Source organism: Periplaneta americana, chromosome 2 (genome assembly GCF_040183065.1).
Source record: "Periplaneta americana isolate PAMFEO1 chromosome 2, P.americana_PAMFEO1_priV1, whole genome shotgun sequence".
Lineage (NCBI taxonomy): Eukaryota > Metazoa > Arthropoda > Insecta > Blattodea > Blattidae > Periplaneta > Periplaneta americana.
Window position 1 is genome coordinate 115,610,826 of NC_091118.1, and position 17,176 is coordinate 115,628,001.

General features: G+C 35.5%; 1 protein-coding gene across 6 annotated transcripts in view; it reads right to left on the minus strand.

The window, feature by feature from the left end:
* LOC138694530 (band 7 protein AGAP004871) overlaps window positions 1-17,176 on the minus strand; it is a 292,166-nt gene that overhangs the window by 32,658 nt on the left and 242,332 nt on the right. For all 6 annotated transcript variants that reach the window (XM_069818353.1, XM_069818352.1, XM_069818351.1 and 3 more), the window contains one exon: window positions 9,149-9,221. In XM_069818353.1, the coding sequence (XP_069674454.1) occupies window positions 9,149-9,221 (73 nt within the window). The remainder of the gene's footprint in view (window positions 1-9,148; window positions 9,222-17,176) is intronic.

Consider the following 17,176-nt stretch of genomic DNA (forward strand, 5'->3'; position numbering starts at 1 on the left):
CGTACGTAAGTTCTATGCGCAAATTGAAATTAATTACAACACCAAACTGTTAACAAAACCGTTCGTGCTGTGGAATGTGAGTTGGATAATTTACAAATTGAGGTCATTAGTGAAGTGTCGTCCGTCCATTCGTCAATAATGGCTTGACGTCACGAACGGACTGAAAGAAAAGAGACATTGATTTCTGCGAATGACACAAGTGGCAGCGTCATTAAGTCTCCAAGGCGACGCTTAGTTCAATAATATAGTGCTACACGTCACACACTGCTCTGTTTCTGAATCCATTTACAACATCGTTAACTCAGACAAAGATATTGCTAACATATGATGACAGATAAGTCATCTAGTATGTATCAACTGTTATACACCGCCTACATTTCAACAGTAGAGCATCAAAATGTTATCTACGAAAGAGGAAACACAATGACTAATCAGATAAGTTTTTTTTCTCTTCGCAGAATTAGAAGCACTCACGAGCACAAACATGTTTCATTAGCCCTGTTTCACGGAAGCGTGTAAGACAGCTATAATACTATGTAGGTTTATCACTATAATTATAATGCTGTACTTTTTCTTAAACAGCAAAAGTAGCAAACACAAAGTATGTGGAAAAGATAACAACAGAGCTGCATATTATGCACAACTTGTAACAGAAATTTCAAATTCAACAGATATTACAAATTAAATTAAATTAAGAAATTAATCACAGAATATAGCCTACACAAATATTAGTCTTAAGTTAATGTATTATTTTACACAAAAAATACCGACTGCCATACGCTAAGTCCACTTCAGAAGACTTTGGTTGATTTCGTTAAAACTTAGGTTTACACGTGATCGAATTTTCTTATGCAAGACTTCGCTCTGTTATTTATTTGTTTTTTATGCTTCTTATTTATGCTCATAGATCAAGTGTTATAAATAGTCTATAAAAATGTATATTCAAGGAGTAAATCAGGAGCAAAATAAACATCTTTTCCCTAAAGTGGATTTAGACAAATTCACAATACAAGAGTTAGCTCATTTTTTGTCTAGGACTGTACATACAAGGAATGCCCTGAATGTAGGCAACTCACAGGGCATGGGAAACGGAAAAGTTATCTAGAACCAGGGAAACGCCTGGAATCTCTACTTGAAAGACAAAGAAGAAGAAGAAGATAAGGGGTATATGAAGAGATTTCAGGAAAAATTCGCAAAGGGTTCTTCTGAGGTTTTCCCTAGCCGTGGAACTGAAGCCGGATGGTCTATGGCGTCCTCGGCCTCACTTCATTTCACACCCTTTGGTCTGATTACCTGATTGGGTTTTGTCTGAGGTTTTCCCCAACCATAAGGCACATGTCAGGCAATCTTTTGGCGATTCCTCGGGCCTCACCTCATCTCACTACAGCTCGCCAAAATATTGTAAAAAATTGTATAAAATTGTAAAAAAAAATTGTATAAAATTGTAAAAAAGTGCAGAAAATTGAAAAAAATTGTAGAAAATTGCAGAAAATTGTAAAAAAAAATTGTAGGAAATTGTAAAAAAAATTGCACAAAATTGTAAAAAATTGCAGAAAATTGTAAAAAAATTGTAGACAATTGTAAAAAATTGTAAAATATTGTAGAAAATTGTGAAATATTGTAGAATATTGAAAAAATTGTAGGAAATTGTAAAAAATTTGTAGAAAATTGTAAAAAATTTGTAGAAAATTGTAAAAAAATATTTAAAAAATTGTAAAAAAATTGTAGCAAATTGTAAAAAATTGTAAAGCTGTAAAAGTTGTAAAACTGTAAAAATTGTAAAACTGTAAAAATTGTAAAACTGTAAAAATTGTAAAACTGTAAAAATTGTAAAACTGTAAAAATTGTAAAACTGTAAAAATTGTAAAACTGTAAAAATGGTAAAACTGTAAAAATTGTAAAACTGTAAAAATTGTAAAACTGTAAAAATTGTGAAACTGTAAAAATTGTGAAACTGTAAAAATTGTAAAACTGTAAAAATTGTAAAATATTGTAATTGTAATATTGTAAAATTTTGACTTGTTCCACATCTTGAAGCTTCATTGCTAATGTAAGATCTATGGTACATAATAAATGGAAAAAATGAAATGTAATGACATGTACGCTCAAAATCAGTTCTTAAAGATAACCTCATACTGTTTGATAGACTGACAGTAGGCATGGAAGCAATGGTCTTCAGTGACTCGCGCATGTATGATTAACGGTACAGTAAATAGAAGTGCAGTTCGGAAATATATTGATTGCACCTTATACATATTTAAATTACATTTATCTTTAATTTCAAGTTCTATGAAAAGAGAGCATGTACCGTCCCTCTGTCCCCACCTGATTACAGTCTACATCTTAATATTGTACATTCAAATCAAAGTTTGTTTTCTAGTTTTTACAAAATGGAACTATTACAGCAATATTACAATAATACAGAAAATTCTTGACCTAGAAACTGAATCTGATTATCGTTTTCGGCTAGCTTCCCGGAGGATGTTTCCAATAGAATACATTTCACTTGTAAAGGCGAAACATCTGCCTGCAGTGACTTTCAGCGTATTCCGAATCTCACCGGTCCGGTGGCATCAATGACGTCACGTTGCAGCGAAATATGGAACAAAACTGCTGGAAGGATCGATGGCTGTCATGGCGACTGTACAAGTTGTTGTCTGTGCTACGGTAGCAAAATTTTGCGAAATTTTTGTACTGCCATCTCGTTCAAAGAAAAGATAGCATAAACAATTTATTTCTTGAACCGGTAGTAATAATAACGGGTCCGTTGACATGTCCGCTCATAAGCCATTAACATATTGTTTTTACATTGTGCTCATTACAAACAATGCAGCAGAACTAAAGCAGAACACACCGCCATGACACAACAGTGCACGATGTTATTCGTCTGCTAATTCCCGCCCTATACAAGAACCAATCAGATTCACTGATGGCGGCTGATGGAGACTGTCACCACCTCTGCAAGTTGATGGCACCGGTGTGACACCGGTGGAGCATCAATGACGTCATCGGTGGAATTCGGAACACCGTGATGCCATCGGATTGCTCACTGGTGAGATTCGGAATACGCTCGATGCTTCCTTCAGCACTCATGGCGAGAAATTATTTCAGTAGTGCATGATAGCTTTCTTCACAGGGATATAATGGTACAATTAATTGCGATGACAATTCTTCCTTCGACTCGTATAGCGGAAAGTGGTTTTAGTGGGCCTAGTTCAGAACTAGACTTGAAAATGTCAAGTTCGAGGACACGGTGCAATATCCAAAAGTATGAACCTGACCACGTTCACCGTGAAAGAATGAAAATGAATGTAATCAATTTCTCTGGCCAGAAACCCCACAGTCATGTTACAAAATTTTAACGGCTTCTTTTGAAAACTCTCTAACCTTTCTTTCTAGATGCTGTGATACGAATATGAGATAACAATTATTGCAATTGCATCAAAATATAAAGTAAAATGCTGCACACAGAATTAACCGGCGTACTAGTTGAGTTTTACTGAGAGAGAGAATACATTTCATAAGTAGGAATTTAATCACGAAATATTTATGATATTCATCTTCGTTGCTAAACGTTTATCTATGCTCGCTTATTGATATGGTTATACATGAAACCCATACGAACACTAGTAAAATAACACGCGGTAGACAATATAATCAAAACCCCAAGACGACGAATAAATTCGTCGAAACAACGGCAGTGAAAGAGTGATTTTCCTCTATATCCACAAGCAATTTCGGTCATAGGATTATCTAAATGTTTAAATTTTCTCGTGACTCCCACAGTATTACTATCTGAAGTCCTTCCCAGTGGTGTAGAGAAAGCCATTAGAGATCTCCCAGAAAAAGGGAATGTCAAATTTCAAGTCGCGGTAGAATACCCAAAACTCTAATTCTGATCACATTCATTGTGAAATGCTAAAAAGCGCATAATTTATTGCTTAGTAGGGTATTGGAGATTGTTTTTCAGAAGTTTAAAGAATATGTGACCGCGATGATAATACTCGCATAATGAAAGTGGTTTTAGTGAAATAATATAGCATTTTTATCAAGAGCTTAATGGATCACTTGACTGCGATTAGATGTTTCTTTCGGTTCTTTTAATAGGATAACAGAGCTTATTTTATGAAGATTAAGGGAATATGTGACTGCGATAATATACATACATACATACATACATACATACATACATACATACATACATACATACATACATACATACATACATACATACATACATACATACATACATACATACATACATACATACATACATACATACATACATACATACATACATTTAGTAGGTTATTTAGGACGCTGTACCAACATCTCAGTTTATTTAACGTCTGAATGAAATGAAGGTGATAATGCGTCTGAATGAAATGAAGGTGAAATGAGTCCGGGGTCCAGCACCGATAGTAACCCAACATTTGCTCATATTGGGTTGAAGGAAAACCCCGGGAAAACCTCAACCAGGTAACTTGCCCCGAACGAGATTCGAACCCGGCCCAGCTGGTTTCGTGCCCAGACGCGCTAACCGTTACGGATGGCGATGATATTGCTTCCACCGTCTATCACAGTGAACATTAATTTCTAATAGAATATTTGAGATTTGCCGCAAGCTTGAAGGGACATTTGACCACAATTATGACACTGGTATAGTGCCAATTTAAAGGGCACGATCCGAATATTTTCTAATCCTAACTAATCCTTCACCATCATTTCTAATCCATCATCCTATCATCTTCTCGAGATAGGTTTGCCATCAATCCGTTGAAGTATCGCACTCAGCAAAATTTCCTGTGTGGGTAGAACGGTGGATCACTGTACTGTGGAGAAAGTAGGGAAAAAATCTCAACTTTTATGAGACGTGAAGTCTCTACAGAGTTCACCACAAATTATAGGCAGCCTGTACATTTAGTTTATATTTCATTCATTTTAATATATCCCTATGTAACAGATATAGTGAAACAGTAACTTTGAAGACGCATGTTTATATATGCGAGAGCAAGCAATGGAACTTCAAAAAAATAAAAACAGACCTCAGCACGTGGAGAATACTGTCTATGCACATTAGCCGGAAAAAGAGCAGGTTACGTTACATCAGTGGCATGGAATTGCATCACACATAATTGAGAATTACAAGACATCTGGAAATCTTTATGCATATCGGAACAATCTATCGCTCCAATATGCGTGCGTCCTCGTTAATCGCAAGCTTGGCTATATGGTATCCCTGAAGTTGAATAGCAGGAGGACGGCAATGCTTTAATGGTCTTCGTGGGAACCATTAAAGCACTGTATGTATAAGTCGTTGGTATCTTATATATACTAACAACAGGTTTTGAATTCATTCAAGTCATATGGAATTTGATACTATAATTTAGTCTCGGTTTTCTGTGCCGAATGGAGAAAGATGGAAAACAGGTTCGAGTTGTTTGGTCAATTGTTCGAAGACAGGTCTGAACCTCACAAGTGATACCAACAAGACCCACTTATGAGGCAACTAGGCCAGGAAATAATGGGGTAGGGTGGCCAGTTCATTTCCTCATCGCCGACTAGCTACATATTACACTAGTTAGACTTCAGATGCAAACAATTGTTCTTCCTCTGACACATATCGTCAAGTGAGATGTACTGCTTGATAATAGATGTACATATCAGCCAGAACTTCAATCAGAAGTAAAGAGTATACTCCAGATATTATAATGATTATGGTGAGAATAACATCCGGATTTTTCAGTCCTATGTCATGGTATATGGCGTCTACGACGATTTAAAATTAGTTACAGATTTCATCATCAGCGTCGCTCAGGTTTGACGTTGGAAACTGTGAATACTCCCTGAACTTCGGAAAATTTTTCAACATATGTCGGCCATCTTGAACTGTACGAATCTGATTACTAGGGCTGAAGAAAAGTATTAATATCAATGTAGTAAATAATTGCTACATACATTGTTTACAAAATGCATCGCGTTGCTTGGTGTCTTTACTGTCTGAAGGAGCAGAGAGAGTGAACATCCTACTCTCCTCAACAGTAGACTTGCTTAAGTGACGTGAGGTTGTATCAGAATGCCGAAACAAATATCCGACAAAGAACAGATAACAGGAGGACTGAATTCAGAACACGGGGAAATTGTGTTCGACTTAATTGATAATTATGTTTTTCTAAATTTAATATATGTTCCGAGTTAATTAATTTGAAACATAAATAATCTTTAAATGTAAATTCTATTATGAGTTCATTCATAGGGAGTGGACTGCACAAGCAGCCGCTACAATAACATGGTCCGTCCCAGGAATCTGTGAAGTAACTTCACACATATGGGGGCGGAGTCTAACTGTGCCGGAGTGTATTGCGGGCAGCATCAGCTCGAGGCCGTTAAGGGGTAAGATGCTCGTGGTAGAAGGTAGAGTAGAGTTCAGATAGAAATGATACAATCCCTGCAAGCGATTACTAGCTTTGTTCAAGCAAAACAACCCTCAGAGCAGTCATTGGCTCTAGTCCTCCTACATACCACTTGCTCAGAGGTCTTGTTTCGTCTTTCTACTCTACAGATTCCTGAGACGGACCATAGTCGTGCGTGTACACAAGCACTTTGTAAACACAGAGCTCTACGTATTTATATTTAGAATTATTCTAATTTTTATGGGTTTTTATTTTATTATTAACGATATAATTTATTTTATTGAATGGGATATTATTAGATTTTACTCTGGATCTGTTAATAAACATACAATATATATAAAACACAGTTGTATGAACACTTTACAAATGATGATAATTAAGATTGGTAAAATTCAGACATGTTTCGGAGGGTGCCCCTCCATCTTCAGTGACTCCTTCAAGCCACAATACATCGCGGTCGAACACCTGAACCAGCGTCGTGGTAATGTCACTGAAGATGGAGGGGCACCCTCCGAAACATGTCTGAATTTTACCAATCTTAATTATCATCATTTGTAAAGTGTTCATACAACTGTGTTTTATATATATTGTATGTTTATTATCTAACCCATGAACACTGTTTAATTCACCTTACATGTATGAGTTAAATCTGGATCTGTTGTTATAACATTTTTATTTGATTGAATATTCTTAATATTTAGAGGTTTTTTTTTTATTTCTTCTTTAGTTATTTTGTGTAGTGATGATTATATGCAGCGAAATCTATAACCAATACTTTTTTTCAACCTTACTGATTATGGAACCTGTGATAAATTCTTAAATGACGGACAAACCACATCTCAAATACACAGCAACCCTTCAGGACCTGATCCATTATCAGATTCGTACAGATGAAGATTTGGAAGTGTTGCTACGGGTTCAGATATTATTTCTCCGTCATTTCAGAACTAGTAACTGGTTCCATTATTTTATTAGTATAGATTAGGACCTGGAAGGTTATGTTCAATAAGAACAGAAAAAATATAAAATCCGTACCTCGAAATGATGAATACATAGTAAATTCACACAATACATTCTCTATGGACTACTAAAGAGACTTGAGAGTTTTTTCAACAGGAAGCAAACAAATAAAATAAATCCTTATTCCAGTTAATTTGTATTCGCAAAAAGGGAAACTACTGTTATTCCTCTGAATAACAAACATAGCAAACTGCACTTAAACACAATTTCAATTTATCACTAGTAGACATATGAAGAAAATAGCTCGGACGTGGTGAAATAATATTTACAACTGAAAAGAAGAGTTAACAGAGTCGTTATTTAAACGTGAAACGTTTATGCGTTCTGCGTTCGAAATCTGGTCACACTTTCTATTAATACAGTGACGTCATCCAAGCGGACTAAGTGACGCAAGCCATATTATTCCTACACAAATGAGGATGGTTAACAAATGCTGGAAATATAAAGATATAATTAATTTAGTATTGTCTAAATCTAAAGCACTTAACTGTGATGCTAATTTCCAAATAAATCAAGCACTCTGTAATGAATTATTATTATTATTATTATTATTATTATTATTATTATTATTATTATTCATTACAGTTTCAACAACTCATTGACGTCATACTGATGTGTGAATCGTTTCGACTACCAATTATAAAATTTTTGTCTAGAGACTAGGCCTCACGCAACGAGAAAGCCATTATGAAATAATTAACGAGAAGGATCCGCCGTGTTAAATTTAAATGCGGGACTATAAAAATATGAATGAAACTAAATATAATAATTTTACTTTAAACCCCAAACATCTTTACAACCCCAACCATGTTCAGAATAACAATCACGAACTGCATAAACGTTTCATGCAAATATAGAGATTCTATGAATCCCATGCCACATTTTCTGTAAGCAAAATTAAGTGTTTTATAATAACTATGCATCATAATTATATGATTTCACTTCACAATTCATATTGAATTTGTTTTAGATTGCATTATAATTAGACCTCGGATTTTAGGCACTTAAAACAGTTCCTGAATTTATCAAAGTAGGCACTAAAAACAGATTTAAGCACCTAAAATACAATTTCTAGCAACTAAAAATACAATTTTATACAATTTTATGCAGCTAAAATGTAATTTCTATCCACACAAAATACAGTAACTATAAACATGCATAATGAATAATTTCGAGGGAAAAATTGTTCCAGGGCCGGACATCGAACTCGGGAACTATGGTTAAACGTACCAACGTTTCACCAACTGAGCTACCCGGGAACTCTACCAGACACCGATATAATTTTTCCATCTATATCCACAGACCTCAAAGTGGGCTGACAACCGTCAAGCAAGCAACTAACATTGAGTGCACACTAACTCTATGTGACTCAAATTGTGGTTTTCTGTTAACGAACAATAGCGTGTATTATGCAAATCAAGCTTTCAGGTATAACTCCCTGTAAAGTTGATTTGAATAATTTTGAGGGAAAAATTGTTCCGGGTCCGGACATCGAACCCGGGACCTATGGTTAAACGTACCAACCTCTACCAATTACCAGACACTGAGGGAAAAATTGGACCGGTGTCTGGTAGAGTAAATTTCTGGATTTAGGAAATTTATTTTCTGACTTTCCTTCTTAATTGTTGTAAAATTAATCTTTGTCACGGTGCTTCCGATGAAGACACAATTCTTATTGCATTCATGGAAAGCTTAGCACTACAGTCATTTCTTACCTGGCCCCTTGGCTCCCCCGGACATCAGACGCCCTAGTCTGAATATCACAGCTCTCTCGTATTCTTGCACCACCTGTAAAAACAAATAAAGCCATAAATGATAATTTAAACGTTAGATTACAAGTGCAGAATTTGAAGCAAGAAGGATTAGGTATGAGTTGCAGGAATTAATATGTTAAATAGACCTAAAATTCAATATCTAATAGCAACAGGAAAGGAAATATGTAACACACCAATCTAAGGAAGGAAATTAATTTTATTAAAACTTATCCTTTATCCATCAAAGAACAATCTTACTCGAATGCTAGAGTTCAGAATCTTACTGCTTTAAAACTTTTACATTCCTTTCTTTAAAGTTATTGCTGAACTGCATATCTCACTTTTCCAACATTCCACTTACACTCAGGTCTGACCAAACACTTGCTAAACAATACACATTCAGAAAATTGGGAAGACCTTGAATACTTCTGACGTACTGGCAAGAGATAATGTTTACATAATACGATGGCACATTCACAGTATTTTAAGGAAGTTATGTACAGATGCGGAATTACGAAATGGGCTGAGTCTTGGCAGCAGTCCTCCTCTATGAAGGCAACAAGCTTCGCAGGATTGTCCACAAGTAGCATAAATTTAGGCGCTCTTGTTTAGTGCACATGCGCAATGCGTTGTATCTGAAACTTAGTAAAATCAGGTGGCCCAAATTTTGTTTCTGTCTGTATGTCATGGCGGAAAGCAGCTAGCAGCTAAGAAAACGCTCCTCACTCAAGTGTGTTTTTTGAAGGTGTATATAAGTTTAAGAGTAATAGAAATAGTCGTAATAAGTTTATTCATAGTCGATTGTTCGGTACAGTAATTAACTTCTGTATTATCATCATGACCCGCGGAAAGAAAAGCGAGGAATCAGAATCAGTTGAGGATGTGGTGAAGCGTGTTGTGAAGGCAACGTGGGCAGAGGAAGCCATGGCGCAAGGTATTGCCAACCTTATACGTGAGTCGATTTGCGAAGAACTAAAAAAAGCAATCGAAATGAACACTTCTGTAATTCAGGACCTGAAGAACGCACTAGCAGAACGTGATATTAAAATAAAAACACTGGAGGAGAAGCTAGTGAGGAAGACGGACGATCTGGAGCAATACCAGAGAAGGCAGAGTCTCCGCACCTTTGGAGTGGAAGAAACTGAAGGCGAAAACACGGACAGCATCGCCAGAGACCTCGCCGTAAAGATTGGTGTGGAACTTAGTGACACTGACATCGATCGCAGTCATCGTGTTGGACGTAAAAGTGAAAACAAGCATAGGTCAATAATAGTTAAGTTTGTTAGTTATCGAAAACGCAGTGAAATGTATCGGAATAAAAAGAAACTTAAAAATAGCGGTATTGTGCTTAGAGAGGATCTAACCCAGTTACGGTACAAACTTTTACAGGATTGCATCACACGTTTCGGATTGCGCAATGTATGGACTGTTGATGGCGCAATTATGGTGAGCACCGAAAATGGAAAGAGACGTATTACATCAGCAGCAGACATTGAGTGTTGAGTGTTTTTTCTCTTGTGCTAGTTTTAAGTAAGCTAACCAATTACCCTATAGAATAGCTGCGCTAAGTGGTAAGTATAGTTGTTAGTTTCAATAGTTCGTAAGTTGGCACCATTGAAATTCCGACAAGTGTAAACCTACCAACAACCCCTAGCGAGTCACCTCTGGCTGTAACTCACCCTCTTTTAACAATAGAGCCAAGCATGTCTAGGAATGTCACCGACCCTCCACTTTCTCTTTCAACACCGACTACAGCTGACCTCCTTAAACAATCTTTCACTTCCCACCCCACTAACCTTAAGGTAGCACACGTCAACACTCAAAGCGTTATTTGTCATTTCAATGAATTCTATTCCATATTCGCTCCAAATGATATGCATGCAATTCTAATTTCCGAAAGCTAGTTGAAACCTACACTGTCCTCTTCTCTTGTAGATATTAATGGTTATGTACTGTGTCGAAATGACAGAACAGGCAAAGGGGGCGGCGGTGTAGCAGCTTACATTAGATCTGATCTTCGACCTGAAGTTATTCTTCATTCTCCCTCAGAGTACAGTGCACGGCCTGAATATTTGTTTATTGAAATTTATGCAAGTCTACAAAAGTGTCTTCTGTGCGTTGTCTATATACCACCGAAGATAAATCATTTAACTGACGTAGAAAATTCACTTTTAGACATTTTGCCGCTTTATAAACACGTTGTAGTAATGGGTGACTTTAACAACAATCTTGTAGTAACGTCCCCTTCCAGTGTACGGCTCTCAAACATGTTTGCGACCGGCAATATGACAATTCTACCGCTCCAAGCCACTCAACACACAGAGACTGCAGAAACACTACTAGACATCATAGCAACTACAAATCCCCACAAAATAATAACGCACGGACAACTACCGGCGCCTGGGATTTCTGCACATGATATTATATTTGTAGAGTATTCATTGCAGTGTCCTAAGGCAACACCAAAACGCATTCAGTATAGGGACCTGCGACATATCAACGACGCCTCTTTAATTTCTGACGCGTTATTTCTGCCATGGCGTGATGTTTGGACTCTCCGTACAGTAGACGAAAAAGTACAAGCTTTTAACAACTTTTTTATTACATTGTATGACAAACATGCCCCAATAAAAACTAGACGCATTACAAGACCTCCAGCTCCCTGGATGCCTACAGAAATCCGATCACTGGTGAGAGACAGAGACGAAGCTTTTCGGAAATTCAAGAGACTAAAAAGTGACATAGATTTCTTGCGGTACAAGCGACTAAGAAATATGACCACAAAGACGATATTAGAGCATCCGATATGTGGCGAAATGTTAGGTCAATAGGACTGGGACAATCTAAGTCACAAATTGACACTACTATTTGTCTAGATGATCTAAAAAATTACTTCACATCCACCACTACCCACGCACCTGACGCCGCAACGAAACAACAGACTATTAATGAATTAATCTCTACACCCGCCCCAGCACGAGACAAGTTCTTCTTTTCCTACATAACACCTTCTGACGTAAAATCAGCACTAAAGCGCATCAAGTCAAAATCACAAGGAGTAGACAATATAAATATAGAACTTCTGAACAAAATTATGGACATAATTCTTCCGACACTAACCCATATATTCAATGCATCCATAATGACTTCACATTATCCAGACATATGGAAAAAGGCTATTGTTCGTCCCCTTCCTAAAATTAAGTTACCTGTAACACCTAATGACTATAGACCAATTAGTATTCTTCCTGTTCTCTCAAAAGCTTTGGAACGAATTGTGCACAAACAATTGACAGATTATCTCAATACTCACAATATTCTTTACCCTTACCAATCAGGCTTCAGAACGGGACACAGCACATCGACTGCACTGCTTAAAGTGACTGAGTATATACGTGAAGCTTTAGACAAAGGACAGATCACAATACTAACACTTTTAGACTATTCCAAAGCCTTCGACACTGTAAACGTTGACTTACTAATTACAAAATTACTGCATTTTTCTGATAATGCCTTAGCGTGGATGGACTCCTATCTTCGTGAACGCCAACAGTGCGTGTCTATTGATAATCGTTATTCCACTTGGCGTACCACGAAGACTGGCGTACCACAAGGCTCTGTCCTAGGACCTTTACTATTTTCTATTTACATTAATGATATTTCTTCTAATCTAACATCCTGCCGACACCATATTTATGCTGATGACATACAAATCTATCTGCATACTCGACCTAACTACATAAATGACGCCATAACTAAAGTTAATGATGACTTGAATTCTATATCCATATGGTCGAAAACGCACGGACTAAATTTAAATGCAAGTAAATCGCAAGCAATCTTAATAGAACATCAAAAATCGAAGTGTGACAAACAAAATTTGCCACCGATAATTGTAAATAATACTACTATTCCATACAGTACGACTGTGAAGAACCTTGGTATGTATATGGATTGTCACCTGGAATGGAATGAACAAGTGAATCACACTTCCAAAAAAATATTTTCCATTATTCACTCATTAAAGCGACTGAAGCACTTTCTTCCTGATAAATTAAAATTAATCCTTGTACAAACACTCGTGATGCCACACTTTGACTACTGCGATATTATATTAAGTAACCTAAATGCAAATTTGAGCAGCAGGCTACAACGTGTGCATAATGCGTGCGTCCGTTATATTTGTAATATTCGTAAGTATGATCATGTTTCCCCGTCTTTCCAAACTCTGTCTTGGCTAAGGCTAAGCGATCGACGAGCCCTGCATTCTCTTGTTCTCTTATTTCAAATTCTGCGCACCGCTACCCCAATCTATTTGGCTTCTCGTTTTCAAAATTTATCCGCATATCATCAGCTCAGTACAAGATCTCATCATAACAATTTACTCATTATACCCTACCACAAGACATCTTTATATTCTTCATCCTATACAGTTTCAGTTGCTGGAAATTGGAACTCGCCTCCGAGTGATATAAGGGGTTGTTGGACAATAACTTCATTTAGGTCAAAATTACATACATTCTTACTTAACAGATTAATTGCTGATTAATATTTGTTACTTATAATGAAACTAACATCTGTCCATTCTTATTATTATTATCATTAATTTCTCTAAATAGATTTACAAAACCTCTAATGGCAATTACATTAATATTCTCATTATAGAAATAGAAATATATATATATATATATATATATATATATATATTCTCCCTGTAACATAGTCCTAGTAAGCTTATATTAAATTAATTTTCATCATTTTACTAGCTATCTCAAAATATTAAATTAATTATAATTCATTGAATTAAATTAGCTCATAAATTAAGTTACTACTTTACCTTATAGATTTATCTAAATTTAAATAAATGTGTAGTGAAGAATATTGCTGGAGAACCTTTTAAGTGTAGTGTAAATATTTGTAATTTAAATTTATGTATTGTATTGATTAAGGCTGGTTGAGTGGAAGAGAAGGCCTTATGGCCTTAACTCTGCCAGCGAAAATAAAACATTATTATTATATTATTATTATTATTATTATTATTATTATTATTATTATTATTATCTGTACATATTAGTGCGTATCGGATTCTAAATTAAAAACAGATTTTCAAATGTATTTTTCTTACATTAATTTTAAAACACGAACGATTTATGTACATCTTCATTTTCTTTTAAATTCAGTTTATTGTTTTAGTGGTGATTGTGTATTAGATTTTGACAGTACTCTGTTAGTACGCTGTGTACTTAAACATATGCAAACAATTTCTGTATCAGGAGTTTCAGCAAAAATACTTAAATACACGCATATAAAATAATGTTTACTTTTAGTTCTGTAATTAGTTTGGCTGTACTTATATTGTGCGTAAACCTTTCACAATGGAAATACATTTTATTATGGCCTCGTGACATTCCAAGATTTTATTTTGCATAACAAATTTTGTGAAAGTTCAAACTCCTTGAAGACCGCAAGAGTGGCACAAATTCAACAAAAATATTAACTTAATGACATTTATATATTATTTGACATCACTTTTGGAAGTACGAAAACTAAAAATGATGTCCAAAGAGAAATAAATATATTATTGAACGGTAGTAGACAGTAGACCTATGAATATGGAATTAACATTAAATATGTAAAGAAAGCAAGTCGTAAGGTAGCTGCTTATGCTGTGGCTACTAATCTGCCTGCCTGCCTGCCTATCTATCTATTTATTTAATTTATTTATTTAACTAGCTAGCTAGTAAGTACAAATTAAATTTATAAAACAAAAATTTTTCTATCCACTACCCTAAGAGCCAGACTCGTGTACGGTGTGGCCTTAGTCAATAATATAACATAAAATTTACAAGGACAGATTACTAAATATAGTAAGTAACTTAATTCAACCCAATAAATAACACACAGAAGCAAAAAAAATAAAGAGACAAGAATACACATTTAATATAAATTGACAATCAGACAGAAGCCAGTGATATTCAATAAAAACATGAATGCAGTCGACAGAAATAAAAGGTAAAAAATACATTTGTTAATATTATATATCATGAATAATTTTATAAATTTCTTTTCTAAGAGTTTCAATTTTAAAATATTTGAAATTTGGAAAATGGTTTGTAATTTTATTATAAAGTCTTGGACCGAAACTGGCACCCTGTTTAAGAGTTGGACTTGTATGACATTAGGCTCAATTAATGGGAAAGTAGACTTTTTTCTTAGAGTACGATATTCACGTCGATTAGATTTATGTTTTATTTGATTTCTGTGATAGTAAGTTAGTAAACTATATTTATAAATTTCTTCAATAGTTAATCCGAATACTAATTTAGATGTTAAATATTACAAAAGGACCGACTACCCTGAGTATAAACAAATAATTACGTTATCTTGCATAAAATGACATTTTAAAGGAAAGTATGCTCTATGATCTGTTCAGAACCTGTTTGCAGTACTGAGTTTCTGTGCGTTGCTATAGTAACCTCTCAACCTGTGGTACGTAATTGCTATTCACCGAAGATAAATATTGAATACACAAACATTACAATTCAAATATTGATTCACAGGTCGCAGCGGTCATACAGAACACTGAACCCAAGAGAGGTGTATTGGGAGGAGGAAGGAGAGAGAATCGGAAAGAGAGGCAATGCAAACAAAGACGAAACAGAAATGTGAAGTGGCGAAAGAGAGAAAGAACAAGAAGGAAGGGAAAAGAGAAAGAACTGGAGGATCAAAACCGACATAAGGATCACAAAAAGAAGATGAAAGTGCTGAAAGGAAAGAAGAGATAAAAACTCGTGTTAGAGAGTTGGAGAGAAAAGATGTAGGAATGAAGTGTCAAAAGAGGGATAAAGATGGTGAAAAGTATTATTAAAATTAAAAATAGAAATAACATCAGCGGAAGAAATGGAAGTTTAAAATAAAGGGAATAAGGAATGGAGAGAAAATAACAATTAAATGCATAAAAAGTTAAGATAGAGAAATAAGGAAATGGAAACTGAAAATATAAAACGAAAAAAGTGATGGAAGAATGAAAATTGGATATAGAAGAAGAAAAGGAATGAATATTAAAAATAAAGAAACAAAGAAGAGAAGGGATGGGAAAAAAATTGGAATAGGAAGCGTATCTCTGTTTCTATGACAGGAAGGGAAGAAAATGAAACAAATGACAATTTAAAAAATAAATACAAAAATATGCAAACAAAGAAAACCAAAACAGGAAAGAAGAATGTAAAGAAAACTGAAGACGAGAAAGAAATGTATGATTGTATGATATGATCAAACAAGAAAGTACAAAAATGCTCTCCTTTTTCACACATATCAGACTGCAGCAGAGGAAAACCATTCATGCATATTTCGCCTGAGATACTTTGTTCGGTTGACCCGGAGCACACTCGAGGAGAAGAAGTAGTCTATGTATCACGGCGAACATCAATTTGTGTGAGTTGCAGTGCGAGCAAGCAAACTGCACAACCGGGTTCGATTTTCGACGTGAAGCAGTGCTGACAAGATGGGAGTGGTCGTCTCCCGTTTCAAGCAGATATTTTCTAATAGGAAACAACGACCCCGGAAAATGTCAGCAAAGGAAGCAGACACTCCCCTGCAGACTTGTAAAGCTGCGGGTATACTACCATAGAATATGAAATGGCAACTGTGCTTTACCTAGTACATACCATTCGTAGAATACAATGCAGCCTTAGATATACACCAAGGCTCTGTTCGTTGCATAAACAGTCGATGTTATCTATGCTATTAAAAAGACGACATAATAAACAGATACGATATGATAAGCAGATTTTATAACATGCGGCTCCGACGTCCAGCGGTCAGCATTCGTGACAACTCAGGAGTTCCCGTGTTCGATTCTCGTCCTGACTATGGAAATTTTTCCTTAATGAGACTATGTACATGTACAAAATCTAGAAAGTGAGTGTACACATATAAAGATTTTCTGTAGGAAAGAGCACCTCAGTTTTCAAATAAAATTTAAAATGC